This window comes from Pelmatolapia mariae, linkage group LG4, assembly GCF_036321145.2.
Source record: "Pelmatolapia mariae isolate MD_Pm_ZW linkage group LG4, Pm_UMD_F_2, whole genome shotgun sequence".
Lineage (NCBI taxonomy): Eukaryota > Metazoa > Chordata > Actinopteri > Cichliformes > Cichlidae > Pelmatolapia > Pelmatolapia mariae.
In genome coordinates this window covers 26974809-26998099 of record NC_086230.1, presented here as the reverse complement: position 1 = coordinate 26998099, position 23291 = coordinate 26974809, and the positions used below count along the sequence as shown (strand labels likewise).

Sequence of the window (23291 nt, the reverse complement as noted above, 5' to 3'; positions counted from 1 at the left end):
GAGATTTATGAGCGGTTAAAGACACTATCCCTACAAGTGAGTACTAGAGAGTCAATATTAGAATATTATAATACATCATGTTGATTCTGGATGATTTGGTTACTGTCATCTACCACAGGACATGTGACGCTGTGGATGATGTTTGCTTTGAGAGGCGTGCACCGTGGGCGTGGTATCCCGGGGAGTGTCTGTGTCCAGCCAATAGGCGCAGTAGAGCTGAAGTCGATGGGCGTGGTCTAATTTCCCACACGGTCCTGTCCAAGCAGCAGCACGCTTTTGTTCAAACTCGGGACTGAGACAGCGCTGAGGTACACTTCCAGGTTACTCGCTAAATGTGAGCAAAAAATGCTGATCTCAATAGCGGTGCTCCTGCCAGGGTTACTCACACTGGTGTTTTTCACTTAAAGTACCAGGTTGGGATACTAACTTTGAGTTTTGTTGCGCCTCGGTTTTGTGAAGTCTAAAGCAGGGGCAGCAGGGTATTGCGAATGAAGCAGCTGGAGCTCTGAAAGCGGTGGATTTTCCTTTAACCGCATCTTTGTGTTGGAGAACGATTGCTGTCATGTACACTTACTAGACATTTAATATTCCTTTACATAAAGGAAGAAAATAAGCTTATGCTTTCCATCACCCTCCTCGCTGGATATCTATGGAGAGGATTTGCTGTATGCGCTCACGCAGCTTTTGGAGTTACTTACGGTCGAGACGACACCGTGAATGTTAAATTTACCGACCTGGATAGAAGAAGACGACACACTTAACCTGATTTGAATGCCTTTGCAAGGAGTTTGCTGGTTTCTGTGCTGCAGGCAGGGCTTCAGTTTGCTCGGACGGGACTATGGGGAGAAAGAGGAGGAAGAATCTTTTGAATTGCGCAACAAGGAGGACTTGACTCCCAATGGACGGGTAAAAACTTACCACCTGCACTAGAACAGCTTCAGAGCACCAATAAATTAATAGCATGTTTTTTAATGAATGCCCACACTACATTTAAAATATCAGTATTGGTTTTAAAAACTGCTCAGTTCATCCTACACTGGAAATTCAACGAAAAGAATGAACCCTGAAGTTAGTTCAGTGTTTGAAAATGATTTCACTTGGAAAACTACTGTTCTGTGCACAAGTCTTGAGTCACCCTTTACTTTAGCGTAGGTGCAACGGTTCATTTGTACAAACATACATGCAGTATACAAGGCAGAGACAGACTGTAAATCTAACAAGCTTAAAAGTCAATATTTGGTATGATCAGTTTCCTTCTTTAAAGCAGTCTGAACACTCTCAGCCAAGCTTTCTTGTAATTTCTTGAAGTAGTTCTCAGGAATAATTCCCTTCTTCTTAAAGGTCTTTGGCTTTGTTCTCTGTCAAGATTATCCCACACCACTAATGTTGAGGTCTGGGCTCTGGGGAGGCCAATCCAAGGCAGACTGTGTTCCGTATATGCTTTAACTCCATTGGTAGTGTGTTTGAGATAATTCTCATGCTGAGAAATGAGGTCAGTTGCCAAGTAAACACTTTCCTGATGGTATTACATGGTGGAACAAAATATGTTCGTACTTTTCTGTAGTTGTGAGTCCATCAGTTTTGATAAGAGCCACAAACCATGACAGAGCGTCCACCGTGTTTTGCTTTAGGCATTCACTGTACCTCTCTCCTGGCCTTTTCCATATGTGCTGGTGAATCCAACATTTCAAATTTAGATTCATCACTCCATGAGACCTGTTTGAGTCTAGTTTTTGTCATTTGGCCTTTTGTCCTGCTTTCCTTTTGCTAAAATGGCTTCATGGCAGCCACCCTTCCTCTGAAATCATTTCCGATGACAAATTTGGTGAACAGTAGATCTATCAACCAAGGGTCCTGATGCTTTTCTCTGGTCCTGTGTCAGATCTTTGCTGTTTTTTGGGGGGGGGTTTCTTTAGGCTTTTGGCCTCTACTTGTCAAGTTTTTCTTGCATGCTGTACAGGACAAAATGGCCATTCCCATTTTGGCTAACAGCTCTTTGGGAATCACCTTGTTGGTGCAAAATACTTTTTTATGCCTGTCAAATGGGCATCTTTGGCTGAAAATGAGCACATACAAGGACTGGACTGAAAATGACTGAAAAAGCAGCCAATGTCCAAATAAAAGTTTGAAAGACATTAAGAACTATTACTAAAGACCACTTAGAAATTACCAAGAGGGTCTGGCTTCTTGTGAGCAAAATATTAATAAATTAGACTTTTGCACAGTACTGTACATATAGGTTGGAAATTCAGGGTATGATAAAGAATTTATCATCCTCCCGTTTATGGCATTATGTCCAGTGAAGTGGTGAGCTACAGTGTTCGCGTGCGAGTTTAGATACATGTTCACTGTTAAACTTGTTGTCTGTTCAATACAAGCCTTTAAAACTGATGCATGACACAGAATCTACTGATCCTTAGTTTAACGTTTAGGTTTGTGTGGTCTTTGAGGCCTGGGCAACATTGAGCAATCCCACATGCATGCACTCTCTGATGTAACTTGTCGAACTCGGTGTTGAACTGATCCTGTGTATTTGGCCTCCCATTTGCTCAGTGGCAAATAAGACTGTGGCCTTGTATTCTCTGTAATGTTAGTCATCTGATCAGCCACAGAGAGTTCAGCATTGTCCACCCACTTGTAAGGGGGCATTGTTGCCTTGCATTAAGGTAGGCTCTTTCTGTACAACCCCACATGCAGCTCTTAATGTAAAGTGTCCCAGAAAAAAAAATGCTCTCAAATATTTGTTAGGATTTTGTGCCTTTCCAAACACCAGCTCTTTTTTTTTAATCATATTTTTAGACTTTGACTTCAGTGCACACTAAATAACATTATGTGCTGGTTGAAATTATAGGCACAGCTATTTTGTGCTTCTGAGATAAACTTTACACCAACACTAAGCCTTTGCAAATGAAAGTAATACCACCTGGAGCCATTACTTGCAAATCCTGCTTATCTGTTTATTGCCCCCTTTGTGTTTTTGCAGCCAGCCAGTTATACACTACAGCAATTTGCATGTAAACGATGGAAACAGATAAGTTTTATACAGTTATTGGCTCAACAGAAATCTAACAGTTCCAAAAACCACCAGATAAGAGCAACATCTGTTACTCAGCATTATCCGAAGAGGTGTTGGTGTGTAGCACACACTATCTTGGTCATAATGTACCATCTGTTCTACCATTGGTGGTCAGAGGAACCCAACTGTGCTTCATATTTGCAATCAATACAAGATCACAGTTGCATGTCCCAGTGGAGATGGCTGATGGCCTTCTAAAGTGAGACACCGAGATCCTTTTTCCTCTAACTTTCCCGGATTCCCTCATTAAAATGCAACCTATGATCCATGTGCATAATTGTGCTCCTCTGGTGGCTTTGGTTTAATGTTTATTGAATTATAGATTTTTCAGAGAAGCTTAATTGAGACTTGAATCCTGGCCTTTTTTAAAAATATAAAGATGACCAAAGTGCCATTATTTGACTGACAAAAAGGAACCAAGTGAAGTCGTTGAATCTAGTTTTTATTATAAGAATCCGATATGACTTATATAAGCTAATACATAACTGATAGTAACAGGGACAGCTGATTTAGCAAAATTATGATTACAACTAAGTTGTTGCATTTTTGTTTTTCATTTTTGAGAGCTGAACCAAGCCTACTGAACTCCTATAGTAATCAGAGAAGATAAAGGGCTTATTTAATGGCAGATAGACTAACAGTCTTGTTCAAATGATGAACTGAATACAAGACTATCCCAATAATGAAATGATACAGTGACATTTTAAAAGGTCAGCTCAAATTTGCAATTTACGCAAGAATAATTGTTTAAAAACAGCTTTTATTATTTCTGGCAGTTTAAAACTCTGAAGCTCATAATGCTGCTTTGTCTTTAGAGCTACTGTATCCCCAACATTGATGTTACATCACCGATTAGAGTCTTGGCTCTATTGATTTCTGCTCATAAATATTTATGAATATGAAAGGCGTGACCTGAGTCATAAAGTATTTGCCTGTCTGTATTAATCTGGGTGATGTATTTTCTTTTGAGGGGCGTTTTGTCTTAATCTATCATGTGGTTAGGCATGTTCAGTTTATCACATTACTTGTAAATGGAAGGAATCAAATAATTGACTGTTGTAATTCACAGTAACAATTGGCAGTAAAGCATTATTTTGGTCTTAGAGATCCTTCGCCTAATAATAAATCCCCATCATGCGATGGAGTTATTTATTGACGCTTCCAGGCGCTTGATCCATTTGAGCAAATCATGTTATCTCTTATTTTGTGCCACTCTGATTGTGACAGTTGTAATTCTGTTATCAATATCTTAAGCTGAGCCAATAATTAGGAACACAGCTGAAACTACTCCAATCTCACATCAGCTGGTCAATCTTAACTGTGTTACAGTCCCCAGAGTAGATCCAATTGATACTGTTTGGTTTTCCATAATTTCTACCAAGGGGGTGAGGTCAGTTGAAGGGTTGGTCTATAATGACTTCTAGGAAAGCCATCTGGGCTGTGTTTGATTATTAACCATCATTAACCATCCTCAAGACATCCAAAATCATGAGCTCCTGCATTGTTTTACAAAATGCTGCCAGAAGACGCCATGATGTGTAGAAACTGAAGTACCAAAGCCATAGATGACACACTCTTCCTTGCCAGGACTTTTCTTACTGACGTTGGGATCATGAGTCAGTGCCGATGCTTATGTAGGCTTGGCCCTTGAGAGCACAGGGCTATGTCAAAACCTTTTCTCTTCATGTTTACAGTCCCCATTCAAAGAAACTGCTCTTTAACAGCTGCCCAAACAGTCACACCAGGCTGAATGCCTCCAGTGTAGGAATACTTGGGCACTAATTTTAGGGCAGGATATCCGTCATTCTCTTTTCTTTCCATGTTTCCACTAAAACCATTATTCAGTATTTATGTAATATGTATGCAGTTTTACCAATAAACTACCACCACAGAGGTTTAGGCCCAGGCAGTTGTAAGTGTGGACTGGAGTACCGCAGTGCATCCTGTTGCTCGGAACAAACAGACACAGTCCTGCTTTGCTGAGAGCAGGTCCTATTAGCCATCCCTGCTGCCCTCTGCTTTCAGAGGTGTCACGGTACGCTGGTTTATATTTGGTTTCCGCTGCGTCTCTGCCTCACCACCTCGAGGCCACACATCTGGTCTTCAGGCCGACACTGGCTGAGCCCAAGCATTTTCTCATGGTTACTCAGCCTCCCAGGAGAGCTGAAGGGAGAGAGAAAGAGAAGGAGAGAATAAACTGGGAAAAGCGAGAGCGGAAGTCAGCCACGGAACGAACACATCACGGCATCTTTCCCTATTTCTCTTCAAGCTCTGCTCTAGTCTGGAATGATTCATACCCTGCCGTCCACAAAGAGAGATCTTTTGCCAGGGCTCTACATCGCACGCTATCCTTGTTCCTCACCCCACAGCCCATTAACTCTATTGGAAAGCATTTTTTTTCAGTAAATTGTAAAGACTTGTGTTCAGTGACTCAGACTATTTTGACTGTGCCTACCTGTCTTATTAGTTTACTGATTGTTTGATTAGTTGATATTATTAAATTATTGCTTTTATGTCACTGATTTTTATTAAGGGTTTTCTGTCATTGATGTCTGTCTAGATTTTTTTTATTAGGCCTGTTGGCTTGGCTAAATGATTTACCATACACACACTGTCTGTTCATTTGTTCACGTCAGTCTGGTTTGACATTTACAGTACTTCCCTCTGAGTTAAACATTAATGAGATCTCATTATCCAAACTGTAATCTTTTCCTTATTTGCGTATGGGTCCGTCTCCCTTAAAAATATAACATAGATTCCAAGCTAGCCTATAAATTTGCAGTTCATGTTTTCTTTGTTATTTTTGAACCATCTAAAAAGAAGCCTAGACTGTTTTGTGGGGCAATGGTTATACTTAGGATAGTTTGCCCTGTAGTAAAGTGTGGTGTGTGAACTGTGAGGAGCCCAGAACTGACCTGGATAGTGTTTCAGGTAGGCCAACACCCCTGAGTTGGGTCAGGGCAGCCACAGGAGCTGGCTCAAGGCTGTGGTTCACAGAGACAACAAGTCAGGCCACAGGGACACACAGTGCTGCTCTGCACACCAGGGAATCTGTCCAAATTGCACACAGGCAAGCTGTCCTATGGGGTTTTCCAAGGTCAGGTTGGGAATCTAGGGGCCGGAGCACTGTGAAAGGAAACATCCTCTTCCATCTTCTGCTTCACAGGGGAGTCCTGGAATGAAAAGTTCATTGTTTCACCCATGAAATTTGATTTTACATGTCTGCCAGTGGTAGGCTCATTTTAGTCAGTAGAGGAACTAATTCCAATTTCCACACAAAACTAATGTCCAAGAAGGTGTTTATGTGATTTTTAAATGAATAGCTGGCTTGCAGTTTAATATCCATCCTTCTATCCATTCTCTTCTGTTTTTCCTTATCAAGGCTATCAGCCTATCCCAGTTTCAGTTTAATATTTAAGTAAATAATTAATCTGTTCATCAGATGATTATTGGGGCACAATAAATTTTACTAGGTGAAGTGCAGTTAATCAGGAAAACCTTGGGTCTTATTTAAGGCTTCATCTCTATCATAATCACTGCTATTGTTTGATTTTGTTTTCTGTCAATAACATAACCATAAAGACTTTGTCTTTACACTTATGTGTTTATCTTTAGTGTAAAGACTCTGAAAGGCACTTTCTCAATGCAAGCTGTTATAATTAAGTCTAAAGGGTCTCTTTGTCTTTCTTGCTGTTTTTTTCCCTCAAACTCTCACAACTTATAGCATTCAACTCGCAGATAGAAACGATAAATACAATTGTTCTGGCTGTCCATGCATTCTCAAAAACTGATGTTATTTTTAGGTTAATCTTCTTAGAGAAACGAATGGAGAAAAAAAATCACTCTGGTTTGCGAATGTTGGGGTGCACTCAGCTTAAGCATGAAAAATTCCTCTTTTCCCATCACTTATATTAAATTAGCCTGTTTTGCATGCCATATTTCTCCCATCAAGTTTACTCCTTGCAAGTAAAAGCCAAGCATTACAGGAATAGTGCAGCTATGTGCTGAGGCTTGCCAGGAACAACTGCATGCCCTATTGTAACATGGCTCCTGAAGGCAAAGCATTGAAGGATCACTTCAAACTGTGGCCTATTTCTGAAGCTAAAGCAATGTCTGTGGTGCATGATTGTCGATTTACCCTTTTCTCTCTTTTCTGTTGACAGACTCCAGCTGAGGTGATTGTTTCTCAGCCATCTTGCACAGCCAATGGAACAAATGGGTAAGGAGCTACAGAAGCCAATTTCACACTTGAACTTTGGTCAATTTTGGGAGATTTGGATCTGGACATTGTCCAGCATTGTCTGATTTTTGTCCTTTTTCACATGTAGCCAATAGCAAGAGATTGTACATGTCAGCTGCATTATCTGTAGTGGAAATGGTCCATTTCCAATACAGCGTATATAGCTTCTGGGAAGAGCATGCCGGAGACGGGGCATGTGACACCCAATCTCTCACTATGAATTCTCCAGAAAATTATATGCTCTATTATCACATGGGTTTGACTGGGCATTACATAGAACTGGCAGGGTAAAGTCCATTTTATGTCCAATTCGATTTGTTCCCCCATTCAGCTCGACTTGGTTGCAGGCTACAGTGCAAACGACAAGGGAAGTAGTAGTTCCGTCTTTTACTTGTATACTTCCTCTGAGCGCCGGGGATTTCTGTATATATCCGCAGGCGCATGTGTTAATACTTGATTTCTTTCAGTTCCTCTTCAGTATCTCATGGTGTTCTCATGTGTGCATGCAAGTGGTACAGAGTCATATGCATACTGACAGATGATCTGATATTTGGGATATGTGGTGATATTTGATTTCTTTTAGGTGAAATTAGTTTTCAGTCTTTCAAACTGGTTGAGCTTTACCATTAAGAAGTTAACCTGGCTGTTATTTGGGGTTTTATTTGCCAATAATTTTCCATGTGAAAATTTAAAAGATGTCTGATGGAGGTTTTTGACATGTTTAAATTTCCAAACAATTGATTTTCATTGATAAATTGGGTGCATTCAAATAATGGGAACATTGAGGAAAACCATACATTTATTACACCCCCAACCTCCAGAGGCATTAATAGGTTGAATTTGTCTTATTTAAATTTTGGAAATCTAGGTCATCGAGTCTCCCTTGCTATTGTAGTGTGCCCTGTCATTCGGCTAAGATATAAAGAGGTGTCTAAGGCCCTCAGAGGGGAAAAAAAGAGATTATGGCTGCCTATGAACCCAGCATTATTCATTGTATCATAAGAGAAAAAGTGGGCTGAATTTTAAACAACTTGCAATTAGTCAGGAACAGACTTCACCAGATAATTAGCTGAAGAACAGACTATTTGTTGCAAACACACATATACTATTGATGTCACAGTAAATGTTTTTACAATTAGACAAATATAGAACACATTGGAACTATGTTCAAGACGTGTCTTTTCTGAATAGGCAAAACCTACAGTTTGTTAATGATTATATTCTGAAGACCAGGCCTTTTGCACAGACAAATCAAAGACTGGGTTGCTTGGCCACAGTGATGCTGGTTGATGTGCTATGTTTGGACCTGGGCAGCCTGCATTCACTAATTATGAACTATGACTCCTGCATCATATCAAAGGGTACTTGAAGATAATGTGTGGCCAGCAGTCTTAGACAGATAAAACTTTAACTGGACCTTTCAACAGGTTTTCATCCTCCCTGCAAATCCACTGAAGGATGGCTCAATAAGCCCGTTCAAATTCCTGATTGGAATCCCCTTCAGATCTTGTGTGGGGTTTTGAGTAGAAAAAAAATAGTGGTAAGTGCTAAGGATCGTACCACTGAATGAAGCGCAATCAAGATTTTTAGCAAGCCTACACCAGAGTGAGTCATTATGAAAAATGCATACAAGAAGCTAATTATTTTTGCTAAAGGGAGCAATACTAGTTTCTGTGGCTTCCTGTATTTACTTTTTCCACAAAAGACAAGTAATTATTTTTCAATTGGATTGGCTTGATCTTATTTAAAGATATTGCTTCAAAAGGGATGAGATGTTTGCTTATCTGCATATGTGAATGGCAGAAGATTTCCTTGGGATGTACTTACTTTTATTACATGGTTATATGTTAATCTTCATCTTAGATGACTTTAACCAATCACCCTTTCAATATCAGGGCATCTTACTGTAAATGAGATTCAAATGGCCATGTGGATTACAAGTTAATGCAAATGAGAGTCAAAGGTGATTCATGGAGGGCTTGATCCAGACTATTAGTGCATGGCTGTGATCTCAGACAGTGATGTAGCTAGGCTCTGCTTCTCTCTATCGCTGGCATCGTGCCCTTATCACCACCCCGTTCTCCCTTCCACAATCGCAACTGTACATCTGCCGACTCACAGGCAATGAATCACAAAGCTTGACTTGTAGGCCTATCGCCCATCACAAATGAACAGACGAGGATCTGCAGAAACTCTCAACAAGAATAGAGCTGTCCCAGGAAGTGGTTATGTGAGATGAAATATTTTGCTGTAGTCATACGTGACATGGTGTCTTTTGAGGCTTGAGGGGGGAAAATAGGAAGGAAAGAAGTAAGGACTGGGTGACTCAGTCCTGCCTCAACAGCACTCCTAAAAGAGGTGTGGCTCGGGTGCATGTGCGTGTGTGTGTGCATGTATGTCATTTCTGCACTGTTGTGGTGGAGGCCTTAGTCCGCATGGCATGATTAACTACTAGTTTGAAGAGAGTGTGTGTTTGCCTGGCTGTAATCATCACAGTAAGTGCAAAGATTAGAGAGCATAGCGCTTGCTCATTACCTGGCCAATGAATGGACACACCCAGAAGTTCAGCTGTACGGAAGGAATGCCATGTTAGGCTCTGATAAGCCAGAACTTCGCTATTTTAACAAATTGAGTCATATCAATTCATCTTAATTGTTGCATAAGAGGAGGCGCAAGCTCTGGTTTACATCGGACTTTGACCAAACTATTGAATTGCATTGTGCACAAGGAAATGTTAATCTAAACAATTAGATGGAATAAAGATGTGACTGTGATTAATTAGGGGATTTTTTTGCTAGCATGGCTATACTCTGCTAATTAGCCGTTCTACAAGCCTGATGCATTAGCTGATTTCAGGGGGTCTCACAGAATCCATGCCTGCAACTTCCTAACATATTTCCTCAAAATTAATTGGACAAACTAACACAATTTGAAATAAAGTAACTGAAGACTATAAGCCGAGTAATTGTTTATGTGTTGTCCTTCCTTTAAGATGATCTGCTAGGCCTTCACTGCAGCCACCTTTGGTTGCTGCTTGTTTATTGGTCTCTGCGTTCAATTTTGCATTTAATAACTGAAAAGCAGTTACTAAATACAAAACGGGTTGATCAGATGACTGCATCATGAAAGAATATCCTTCTTTTTGCCTTTAGAAACTCTTTGGTTGCTTTTGCCGTATGCTTCGGGTCTTTATCCACCTACACTGTGAAGTGCTGTTTGATGAGTCTTGAAGCATATGTGTGAATTTGAGCAGAGTATACCAATGTGGACTTCAGAAATCATCCTGCTACTTGTATCAGCACCAATCGAATATTTAAAGATGGCCTCCTTCAATTGTATTTATATATCTTAATCAATCTCAATCATCAAGAAATCCCAGAAAGATGATTGCGTTCATCTGGACGCAGCGTTTCCAGTGAGAGAAATGTTTTTGCATTCATCCAAGCAACTTCTTTAGCCTCAGCTGACTGCAAGTTTCCCCAACCTTATAAAAAGTCCATTTGCACAATGACCAAAACCAGCATCATTGCCTAACAATGGACCATGTGCTCAGTTTCAGGATCATTAATATGCAAATTGTCCTGACCGCTGAAGAAAATGTGTCCACGCCGAGGATCGGGGTCCCCAACACAAACAGGAGGATTACTGTGAATTATGCATCAGTGAAACCAAACAACCTTAGCTACCTTGTCAGGCCAAGACTCCACAGTCTATTTACACTTACAGACCAGTGGCCACTCTTGAAATGATGAGGATGTACACATCCTGGACAGGGAGGAATGATGGTTTGAGCAGGGAGTCAAGGAGGGCATTTATGTGAAAAGAGAACGGCCATCTCTGGACAGAGGAGGGGGCCTAAGGGTAAATCCTTAACCATATTACAATGCTGTGATTGCAGCCATTTCTCATTTGGTAGTAGTCATGATAATTTGCATATTAACAATTGTGAAACTGACCTCACGACACATTGGTAAGGCCCCAGTTGTTACTTTGCGTGCTGCCAGTAACTTCTTCAAAAGCAACTTCTATTTCTGCTCATTGTTAAACCTGCAGTTATAGTTAAGACTGCAGAGGTCACCTGGATGGGTAACAAAGTTCCTCTTGAGGTCTTGTGAATGGATCCCAAGTAAAAGTCGATTACTTGGAATCAACTCTAGATCTTTCATCTGCTTCATTTGTCATCGAATTACAAGAAAACGGATCGAACCTGGTTATGAAACTACTTATCACTCAACTGTCCAGTTGCTTTTGAAACTTTAAAAATGGGAGACTGTATAAAAAAGGGCTGTAATTCCTAACCAGTTAATGCAATACTTTTGTTAATCTCTTCAAGTTAAAGTTGAAAATTTCCCAAAACCTACTTGGGTGGTGTGGAGACACAAAATTACTTAAAAATGTTTAATTGTCCAAACATGGGTCTTCAGGCAGATGACACGAGGCACTCCCTGTCGGTGTTTCGGTCAGTAGGAAGTGCCACCCAGCTTACTCCCTCCTTGCTGTTCTCATGCTGAAATCCATCTTACATTGTCACTATTTTTTTGTTTTGTTTTTGAAATCTTCCCTTTCCTCACTCTCAAGTTCCTTCTCATAGCTGAAGCAGGGGAGAGTACAGACTGTTCTAAAAAGAAAGTGGACACTTGAAGACTTTTCTGTGTTCTATCTGTTCTGGAATTAGCTTCTCCTCTTCTTCGTTGACAGCTCTCTGAAGTAGTCAGAAGCTTGAAGTTTTTGCCACTAGATAACTAAAAGAGAACAGTATTAAGGAATGTATTTCATGTGTGTAAATTTATGTACGTGCATGACAGAGGGTGTGTATGCATAACACAAGTGAGTGTTTGCGTGAAGCTTAGGAGTGGGCCCCCAGTAATTGCCTGTCTGGATGTCTGTCGTCCTGTCTGTCAACCATCCAACCATCACAATCTGGACTTGTTTACAACATCAACAAATATGGAAAGTTTTAATCCGCATTACTAAGTTTCACAAGTAGAATGGCTTTATTCAAACTAAAGAGTCACTTACTCTCTATCATAAAATGCCTTGCTGACAACACTTCTTCAGTCACAAACTCAGACTTCCTGTCCCTCCTACTCAGGTCTCATAACATGACTTTGTTTTCCCTCTCCCCTCTGCCTAGTCCAGAGCTTCTTGGCAGTGGTCTTGAGAAAACAGTGTATTTTTAGCTGGGAGGTCATATAGGCCCAGTCTTAATCACCACATTCCCATTTTCCCACCAGCCCAGTTTCAGCCAGAAGCCCATGCAGTCAGCCTATGCACTCTATGGAGAAGGGAATAGAGACAGGGAAGAGAAATAGATGGATTTCTACAGGAAGAATGATTATTAAGCCTCTGATATGAGCATGATTTTAATAAACTTTGGTTTATTTTACTTGGTGCTTTTTCTAAATGCCTTTCTGGGCACATCCTGAGCTATTTATCCATCAGACAACTCTCCCAAGTATTCCTGTGACTAATCAATGCAATGGTCATTTTTGCAACCGTGCATGTTCTTTTGGGTTACAAGGAATGTTTCATTTCACTGCGGTCATGCAAGCCCGAGAGCAAGGACAGTGGCTCTTTAGCTTTAATTAATGTCTCAGCAGTGTGATTAGATCCTGGACTGAAATCAATTACTCATTGCCACAGAAACTAAAACCAGGCAGACAGACACTAACTAATTTATTCACTGTGCTGCTCACACTGCTGGATTTAAGTGTGTCATGGTCATTGTACAGATTTCCTATACGTTGGCTGCTTTAAAAAAAAAAGACCAGTGAAAAATTCATGCACAACTTTGGGAATCCTTTTCAAAATTTCTCTTTAGAGAAAAGTTAGAGAAGTGACATTTAGTTAATTTGTTTAATCTTTAGACTTTTATAATATTATCCTGTTTAATTTTTTTTTAAATGATGGTTACCTTTTTATCTCCATCTCTGTTCTCCATCTCAGTTAGAGATTAGAAAGGTAATCTTGGTTTAAAAAATTCTACAAATGTCCATCTCCATATCTGTACACACTGAATATTCACATAGCAGCAAGTTTTTAAGAGTATTTTGTCTTTTAAGCATTCTTACTTCCTTTAAAATGCATCTACTTCTATAAGATGGATCATCTTGCATGCATGCTGCTTTCAGGTGTATCTGGAGATTTTGTGGCATTTAGGGGCAATGGCAAAAGCTTGAACTTGTGTCTCTTCAGGTAGTCTATTGTTTAGTTTGAAATATGTTTAGGATCATTTTTATCACCAGCTTTTAAAAAAATTGCAGGACATCCTTTCTTCCGGGATTTGCTGGTATTTAAATGAATCTAATATTCGCTCCAGCAGTAAAATATTCCCTAAGCTCAGTGTTGTGCAAGGTCACACTTTGCAAGAGCTAGCTCAAAGTTCAGTTCACACAGATTAAATTGAAGTAGTTCACATTTCTCATACCAGCAAGCTGTATTGTTGTTCACAGAGCATCATGTGCAGTTCACGCACTCAACTGCACTCCTTTGCTCTAAGGAACACTCACATCATGTTCTTCAGTTGAAAGAACCATTTATTTGGGCCAGGGATCACTGAAAATATTTGTGTTCAAAGGCGTACTCTTCTTAGTAGGTATGCAAACTTTATAGTCACAGTACCGATACATTATATGGATAAAACCTACACAAGGCCAAGGCTTGCATGCCTCGTAGAAGCAGCTGGGCCACGGAACTTTGTAATGGGAAGCTCCCGACACACAGTTTTTGTGCTGTTGTTAAGAGCTGCGCAGTTATTGAGTCACCAGAGCATTGGCAACTTTGACACACTATGCACCTCAGTACTCCGCAACCTCACTCTGTAACTTTACATGATCTGCCACTTAGTGCCCGAGTTGCTGCGGTTCCTAAAACACTTCTGCTTTGCAAATACCACTTAAAGTTGATTGTGTAATACATTGGAGGAAATAAATTGCATGAACTAACATCCTATTAAAGTACTGTGCTCGGATTCTTTGAGCTTTGTAGAATGGTCCATTCTTTCACAAATGTTTATAAAGGCAGACTCAATTTTTTGTTTGTTTTTTATAACTGTGGAAATAGGACTGGAAAAAAAAAACTGAATCAAAGATTAAGAGGTGTGGCCCACTTTTGTCCATAGTATACCTTTGCTTTGGATATCTGCTGATACAAGTACAACTCCGATAGCACTTCTTCATTTATAGACTGTTAGAGACCAGCAATCTCCCTCTATGTGTCACTCTCTTTCCAAGGTATGCAAGTCTTGACCTAAACATTAATTTCCAAACTTTGTAAAAGAAAATAGAAGAAATAAAAATATTGAAATATATAAATGTACTAAATTGCTTTTGGGACAAAGATAAGCAGCAATCTATAAAATAAAAAAAAGTGTATTATTCTCTAGTTTATTTTCAGTTGTCCGGCTTAGTGTGGGACTCCTTGTGAGTCTTTTCTGTGGTTTACTGTCATTAATGGTCTAGTTTAATTTCTAGTTTTTCTCTGCCTCCTCTCAGTTTCACTGGGTGTGTGTCTGGCACACACTCCACTGAAGTTCAGTAAACGTTCAATCATTGTCAGCTTACTTCATCACTATTTGCTGTTAAGTCACAAACTGTTGCAAACACACAAAGAAAATCTCTTGGGATATCAAATTACTGACCCTTTGCTGTTAGCTACCTCCCTGCTGCGTTAGCTGTACAACTAGCATTAAAGTGCGAAGACATGCGGTATGGCGTGATGTGGCGTCGTAAACACAGAACAAAATAGAATAGAATGGAACTGAATAGACCATATACCATCACAGATACGTGACCTATCTCTTTAAATGAGTACTGGACCAAAATCTAATTTAAAAATATTGGACTGGTGGCTTGTTAGCACATTCATGCAGAGCACCGTTCATTCTACCGTGCATGTTTCTTTTCAGGAAATAATTCACTTTTTTGTTGTTAGGAACCAAAACTGTATTTCTACTGATGACTTATGCATGAGGATAATTTTTGTGTTGGTGCCACTGCACTTCAAAACAGTGCACCACTTCTCCAGACTGTTAAATATTCCTCACGTCCTTTGGCAGTCAAACCGGGGTTTTCCTTTTTCTAGCAATGAGCAGTTTTCTCAGAAGGTTATTTGGTCTTCCAGACTTCAACTTGACTATTCCTGGCATTGCTATTCCTATATTACATTTATATATTATTAACTAAGAAAAAGGTTACCAAAAACGATTTGCTATCATGCCGTAGCTCTTCTCCTTCAAGGGTATCAGTTACTTTAATTCAAAGTGTGGTTGGGGCAACTTTTGATATTTTATAAACCTCTGAAATTTGCCTTAAGTGACCTATCTATACCATGATTGTGGAAAACTAAAATCAAAACCCAAATTAGGGTATGAGATCATATAAAGCAGAGCACATAATCATATATGGACAAGATTAGCAGGTAATGAAGTTGCTGGGAGGAAGCTAAATTCTCATATGGCACTGACTTTACCTGCTTTGGCTGATTAGATATCTTCCTATTGCCTTTGTGGGTGTGTACACACCCCTGGCTGATTGACATGTTCTTGCCTCTCCTTTTAGTCTTGTTGCACCTGTAAGGGTGAGACATTTGAGACAACATTCAAGTTTGTCTTTCTATTTAGTGCATGGAATTTGGTGACCTCATTACTAATTACTACTCAATCTCCACCCAGCTAAAGAAGGTAGACAAATTCAACTGTATACACCTACATGAGTGTTCAAGACCTTTTTGTTATTATGGGTATGACATAAATGGTATTGGCATAAGTCATCTTGCTAAACCTTTATAATTTCTTGACATTTATTTACCCCCTGAGATTTTCAGGCCCTCCAAATAATCATTTGTGAGGCAAAAGAAGTTACAGTGTTGGTATTATTGGTACGATGTGGCAATTTTCACCCTATTAGACTCTAAAGCATGGTGTCCTTGATACTACCAATAAAAAAACGTAAAATGGAAACACATTTCCAAATTGAGGTGAAATGAGTTCTGCATTAGTTCAAGCTATATTGTACTCTTAATCTTTTTCTTCCTCTTTTCTTTGGTATGTTCTTCTCTATTATTTTGTTCCCATTTGTCAAATACTTTACAAATAATTTGCTGCTTGTAACCACATTGACTCCTGAACTGTGTATTGCCGTTGCTGTTGTGGGGATTAGGAACAAAATTTGCTACATTGAAAGATTTGGAATAGGGCAAACACAAATTGTTACATAGCCCAGTATTTAAGGCCTCATTGGCTTTACATCACGCAGGCAATATCTTCTGTACAGAGGACATTACTGCTGATGCAACTACACAGGTTGTTAAAATGTGCTTTGTATTCGCTGTGGAGTCAGATATCTGTGGTTGTATGATAATAGGGAAATATGTCCCTTCCTCTCACAAATCAGGTCTCTTTTTTCTGAGCCTTATTTTCATAACTTCTCCCTCTTCCACTTCATGGGACAGCCAACAGTTTTTATTTTCTAGTCGAAACTGACCTGTGTGATGTGGGTCTTTTTCTTTTTTGCTTTCTTTACTTTTCCCTCCTACGTTACGTGCGCTGCCATATTGGTTTTAAAAGCAATACTGCCGTACAATGTGTTTTGTCTGAGATTGCAAATGATTATAAAAAAAAAACTGAAAAAAAAATGTCTTGCCTTCTAGGAGAGGACAAATGAGAGAGAGGTGCGGTCTGTAGAGGTGTGGTCTGTAGATCTGCGTTAGCTCTATTCGTCGTGGTGTCTAATCCCCATGTTAAATTGCTTCCTGCACTCAGGAAGTTGCCTGCCACCCCACCGTCACGGCCTGCTGCTGCAACCTCTGGGAATGTGGGGGGTGGTAGTATGGGGGTGAGGGGGTTGGACTGGGGTTGTACTGTAGGGATGCTGGACAGCTGTGGAGATCCAAAACTCCCACATCAACTTTACTTAGACAATTGCCCCATTTGTTACACCATAGATTGCCATGAAGAAATAGCACTTTTACCCAGTTTATGTATACAAAGACAAAATGGAACGTCCACATGTGTCTGTACCTACAGTGGCAAAATCCCAGAGTAATAAATCTGTTGAAGCAATTTTTTTTATACCTCCAACATGTGGTCAGTGGACAATGATGGTTATTCTCTGATATAGGCTACAGTGGGGTTTTTTTTTCATATCTTATAATGTAATTCTTCTTGAGTTAGAAAAAATGTTAGCTACAAAAACAGCTTGTTATATTGAAATAACAGCAGTAATAATACTATACCACTGTGGTCTGCAGCCACAGTCAATGATGGATAGATTTTGATGTTAGAGTGGGTTTTTGGACAATAGTGGCCCTGCTTATAAATCATTTATTTTGAAAGTCGGGCTTTCAGTGACGCTAAAGTTCAAAACTTTGGACAGAAACCTGGCCTCCTACCTGAGTTTCTGTCCTCTTTTAATGTCCCCTCTTTCTCTACATGGCCTTGTAGCAGTGACTTTTGGCTTGTCTGGTATTTCAGGTTCATTGTGGAGGATAACACCATTAGGGGTCAGACATAAAATTTATGAATGTGCTTGAAGTGTAGCAAAATGGCCATATTTCCCAAAACAATGCACACAAGAGCCAAGTTTTCTAAGATGGATAACCATTAGACATGACCCGAATGTCACTTGTACTCAATTCTCTGAAACACCTCTCTCAAATCCTGCTTTTCTTTAGAGGAGCTATTTAGAATTTCAGACTTAATATTCGTGTATACTAAACTGATATTTATAAACAGAAACAATAGTACAGTGTTGTCCAGAACATTAGCATGCCCAGTGTGTACGTCAGGCTACGCACTCCTCTCATAGTTGTTCTATAGATCCTTTTCCCATCCTGTTTGGGCTGCTTTGTCTGCGTGAATGTCTCTGTTATGTAGAGGGAGTTAACAACCTCAAAAAAAGAGATGTCACATTTCTGTGTTTATTTTAATACATTTAAATGGGGTCTGTAGATGGACGGGGTGATAGAGATCCCCATAGGCTGCTGCTGTGGCAGGCGAGCAGGCTTAGTTTTATAGCATGGCTGAGTATAATGTGACAGCCTGTCTCTCTTTCGTTCTCTCTCTTCTGCCTTCTGATTATGCGTCATACCAATTTATACACACATATGGAAAAAATGGCCTGCTAGAGTTTCACGGTGTCTGGACATTAGCTTAAATTAGAGATGCCAGTTAGTTAGAATCAGCCACTGCAAATAAACATCATAAAGATAACATATGCATAAGAGACAGCATTTCAGAAATCCTTTGACCTTATCTCGAATCTCCCCTGTGATCAGTGATCAGGTCAAAGGACAGAAATTGGCAGCTGCTGTAATCTGAGCCAGTGCAGATAAAGGTATATTCTGACCCACTGATTATTGCTGCCTTCAATGGGGAGGAACCTTTCTGAATTATCAGATCAATAATGACATAAATCAGCTAGCAAATGCATAGGTAAATAGATGAGAGATAACCCTGGGAGGGAAGGAGGGAGGGCTTGATTTCATTTCCTGAGTGGTAATCCCGGGAGGAAGAAGAGGTGGAGAGGACAGGAAGGAAGGAGCGCTTCGTCACTTGTACCTAACATGCTAGTTAGATCCAGGAAATAGAGAAAACAAACGAGTAATTAGGTAAATAAATGACAAGAGATAAAACGTCTAAACAATGTAATAGAATTGAAATGGGCCTTGGCCAGAGATAACAAGTCTGAAGTTGTCCACAGCATTGCTGACCAGATGCAGAACAGTCAGTGTGTGTGGAAACGGCTGCAGACTTGATTGTGGGGCATTAAAGGGCGAACAAGAAAACAGCAGATTTAATGATGTTTTTGATGTTTATGCTTTAAACTATCTAAGGCGGCGACCTCTTGAACCTTCTGCTTTCCTGTGACCAGCATGAGCTGGCTGGCTGGGAGTCGGGCCGGCGTCGCTCTGTCACATTTATTTTCAGTCGCCCCTTTGGCTCGCCGGCCAAAGTGATAAAAGAGAGACGAGCTGTCCACAGTGGCGTGGTATGTATGAGTGTGTGTTTGCGGGCTTGCGTGCTCCTAGGGAGGGAAAGTGGGAAAACGCTAGAGGACAGATATTCGTGGCACCTCTTTGAGTGTGATCCCCCTCCCCACCTAAGAGTATCAGAGAGGCTCAACGCTGGCAAAGAGTCACATAGGGGCGGGGGGTCACAGCCAACTGTGTGTCTCTGAGCCAATTAACTGTCTAATGGGAGGGAGTAGTCAGGGGAAGACTTGAGTTGAGAGGGAAGCAGAGTTATTTACATTCTCTTTCTCCTCTTCCACTTAGCCACACTGTCTCGGAGTCTTCTGAAGAGATGAAAAGCCTGATCATTGACAAGAATAAGATGGGACAGGAGGAAGAACCTGAACTCTTGGTAAAAGGTGAGCCTGACACACACAACTAACATAGCACCACCGTTTCTCTTATCCTCCTTAAATAAATGCATCTACCTGCTATAATCAGATATTCATTATGCTGACATCATTACTAATTAAGTAGTCTTCAGACAGGAAAATTATTTTTTAAAATGCCAGTCATCAGTTTACTATTTAACAGAAATACTTAACTTTTTAGCATTTTTCTAGCAATGCAAATTGTATCTGGACAGTTGTTTGGCCAAATTGGGGGGGGGGGATGAGCTATTTTAAGACTTCCCCTTGGCATTTTAAAATTTTTCATGTAATATTTACTATTATTTATTATTTTACCTAACATGAAGAACAATCACTAACAAAGTGAAAAATCTGTTGTTGTAGTTTTGTTTTCCAGTTTATTCACAAACTCCCTGCAGGGCTTAGTCAGTGCTCTTCATGTCTTTTTGTATGGTATATATTTCATCAGGCTAATTGCCTCCTGTCACAGCTCCATACTGTGCTGTTGCCCTGTAGCCAACCCCTCTCTTACCACATGTGGCGCACAGCTGCCCCCACCCTCCCCTCTGTATGTATTAATGCAAAGACAGCTACTGGCATCAGGAGCTCTATCTTGCATGTCTGATGCTTTTGAGGAATGATCTCATAGGATATTTCTGTGCTATTTATTTTTTCCTTTTTTTTTTTTTTCGTTCGGCCTGCTGCTGACAGGGAGCAGTAAAATGCCAGTGCTTAGATATGTTACGTCCTGTTGGGAATGGCGACAGTCAGATTGCCTAATTCTGACAGCAGTTACCATGCACCCTTGGCTATGGCCTCCTCCCTTACTGCTGTCCCCACTGTTTCACTGTTAGAAGAGTTTCCCTGTGAAACTGAGGACGGCTACAGTCTGTGGGCAAATTTCATTTAACATTTCAGCTCTTGCACCACATAGCAATCCTTCACTACACTTCACTAGGCACCACTATTACAGCCAACAGCAGGCAACCTCAGGGTGTTAGATAATTCTCTCTGTATACTGCACAAGAATATGTTTTGAAGGATGCCTCCATTAGGACTTTCTCTTTTTTTTTCTCCCTTTTTTTTGTAGGGCATCCCGAGGCTACACGGGCCGAATGTTGCCCCAGTATCTAAAGTAGGCCAACAACATTACAGATATAGACTGACAAGTGCTGACAGACAGAGATGTTGACATTGGTTTATTGATATACCTTTGTTGATTTAAAGTTAAAGTTGTTCCTCATGTGATGCAGTTTCTCATGCTGCAGTCGTCTACGGCTGAATCTGTCTGGTGCTTTATGATTCAAAGCAGGGGAAAGGTTTAGCTTTACATTTTTTTATCTGTTTCACACAAAAGTAGTTCAATGCCAGTTTGTAACGTATTATTTTCCTGAAATGCTGCTCTGCTTCCGGAGATGGTTTTTATGAAATGACGGCAAGCACAACACTGCGACCCATTTTCTCAGACATATGTATTTTTATCATGGAGTTCAATGTTCAGTATATTGAACAAACTTTCAGCGGTGAGAGCAGCAGGAGGCTTGCAGTAAAAAAGATGGAAATACACAGAGAGAGAGTGTTTTCTCAATCTGTGTTTGAGGGGGCAGGGCACTGAAGGGTCAAGGGTCACAAATGAAACAAATTAAGGGCGAGCTGTGGCCCCCAGGGGAGGCATTAGCTGGCTACAGAGATGAGATCCAGATGGAAGATCATCGGTGGGCTATACATGGGGTCTGGAGACTCTAGCTTTATCTCTGTCCTTTTCACATCAATTCTTATTGCATTGTTTAAAGTTGCAATATTAAGTGCAGCCTATGTGGTGTATATCCCATGCCTGCGACAGAGCTGCGGGGCGTGCAGGCATGCCTGTGTCTTGTTTTTGACCCAGCCAGCTTGTCTGCCTCCTGTCCTGCGTGTCGTCCCAGCTTTCTTTGTGATTTTTATTTATCCATTTCACATTGGGTTTCGATGCTGACCCTCTCTGATGTGGTGTTAAGTACATCCTGGGTTTTCACTTTGGGCTATATTTGAGGCTTGGTTATGGTAGGTTCAAAATCCCCTCTTATGTCATATTGAGGCCCGAACCTGTACCCCGTCCTTTCTTTCTTTCTTTCTTTCTTTCTTTCTTTCTTTCTTTCTTTCTTTCTTTCTTTCTTTCTTTCTTTCTTTCTTTCTTTCTTTCTTTCTTTCTTTCTTTCTTTCTTTCTTTCTTTCTTTCTTTTTTTCTTTTTTCTTTTTTTTTATTTGAAGCAGGAGCAAGGCAACAGTTTCTCTGTACTTCCTGGGTAAACCACATTTAAGCGAGGTTAAAAAGAGGGAGAGAAGAGAAATTTGGGGCAGATGAAAGTAAATGAGAAGAGAATGAGAGCAAGAGGAAGAAAGATGCAAGCAAAATTATCTCTGGGTGACAGGTGACACACAGCTCGCTGACCAGAGAGGAAGTTGTGATGCTGGGGAGGCGTTATTACAGTTTCACAGGGTTAGAGGCTGAAGATATATTGCCTAATTCTTTCTTCTAAACCAATTTCAAGAATGCATATGCAAGCCATATGCATTGTCATGCACAGGCACCCCATGTACGGCTGACTGCCACTGCATATAGTCCTACACAACCCAGTATCAGTCAAGGTGGCCAGAAGTAATTTAGTTTATTTATCTGCTCAGAAATAAAATACTTATCAGGAACAATTTGCACAATTTAGTTTATTTATCTGCTCAGACATGAAATGCTTATGTACTTATGTAATTATTCCTTATTAGGAACAATTTGTACACAACTGGGGAGGCAGAAGAGATTTGGGATCAGTAGATCTGGGCTGTTGCAGTTTTCCCAGTCCTCAGAACTTTAGGAACACAAGATTCTTTTATTACAGAGAGAGAGACCTGACAAAATTAGCAGACAAGCCTAAAAACTAGCTGCCTCATTCTCTTTGTGTCTCTCTCTGTCTCTGTCTCCTTATCTGATTCTGTCAGCCTCAAAAGTGGCAGTTATGGTGGCTTTGTGCTGCCTTTAATGCCTATGCTATTATCTGGCCATATTTTTAGCCACTAGTATTTATTCCAGCAAAACTTTTACTCATAGATTTCTGCGATCTTTAGCGACAGTTACACCCCTTGGAGATTATTCTTTGTGAAGACAGGGTGTAGCAGCATTTATAGCCCTACGACCTGCCCCCAAAAATCTTTCAAGGGAAATGCTTGCCTTAGTGTGAAAGTCCCATACTTATGAAAGAACGTTGCAGAGCATTGTTCCATTTTGAGAATTTACAACTTGCTTGGTGGTAGCAAAGATTTCTCATAGGGGACACAATCTAATGGTTTTTTTCTTTTTGTTTTTAAAGTCATGTGAAACTACTGCTAGAGATTGCTCTAATAAAAAGGAGGTATTTATTCTTTACTGAAAAAAATAAAATAAAATAAACAGGACAAGAAGCTGCAGGCTCGCTTGCTTGAAAATTTGAAAACATCACATTTCAAGATTAATTTTCTTTTGCTGGACTAATCAGTTTAAAAAATCATTTACTGCAGCTGAACTGGCATGTGATCTTTCATTTCAGGGTTAAGTTGTAACATAATCCCTGTGTATATCCTTTTTCAAGCCACAGCAGACAACTTC

The 23291-nt window shown here is 40.2% G+C and overlaps 1 protein-coding gene across 1 annotated transcript in view; it reads left to right on the top strand.

Moving 5' to 3' along the window:
* Positions 1-298: 298 nt before the first annotated feature.
* Positions 299-23291, top strand: part of plekhh3 (pleckstrin homology, MyTH4 and FERM domain containing H3) — a 36957-nt gene continuing 13964 nt past the window's right edge. The window contains exons 1-3 of the mRNA XM_063472227.1: positions 299-906; positions 7240-7295; positions 19590-19684. Coding sequence (XP_063328297.1) covers positions 772-906; positions 7240-7295; positions 19590-19684 — 286 coding nt within the window. The 5' untranslated portion in view covers positions 299-771. The remainder of the gene's footprint in view (positions 907-7239; positions 7296-19589; positions 19685-23291) is intronic.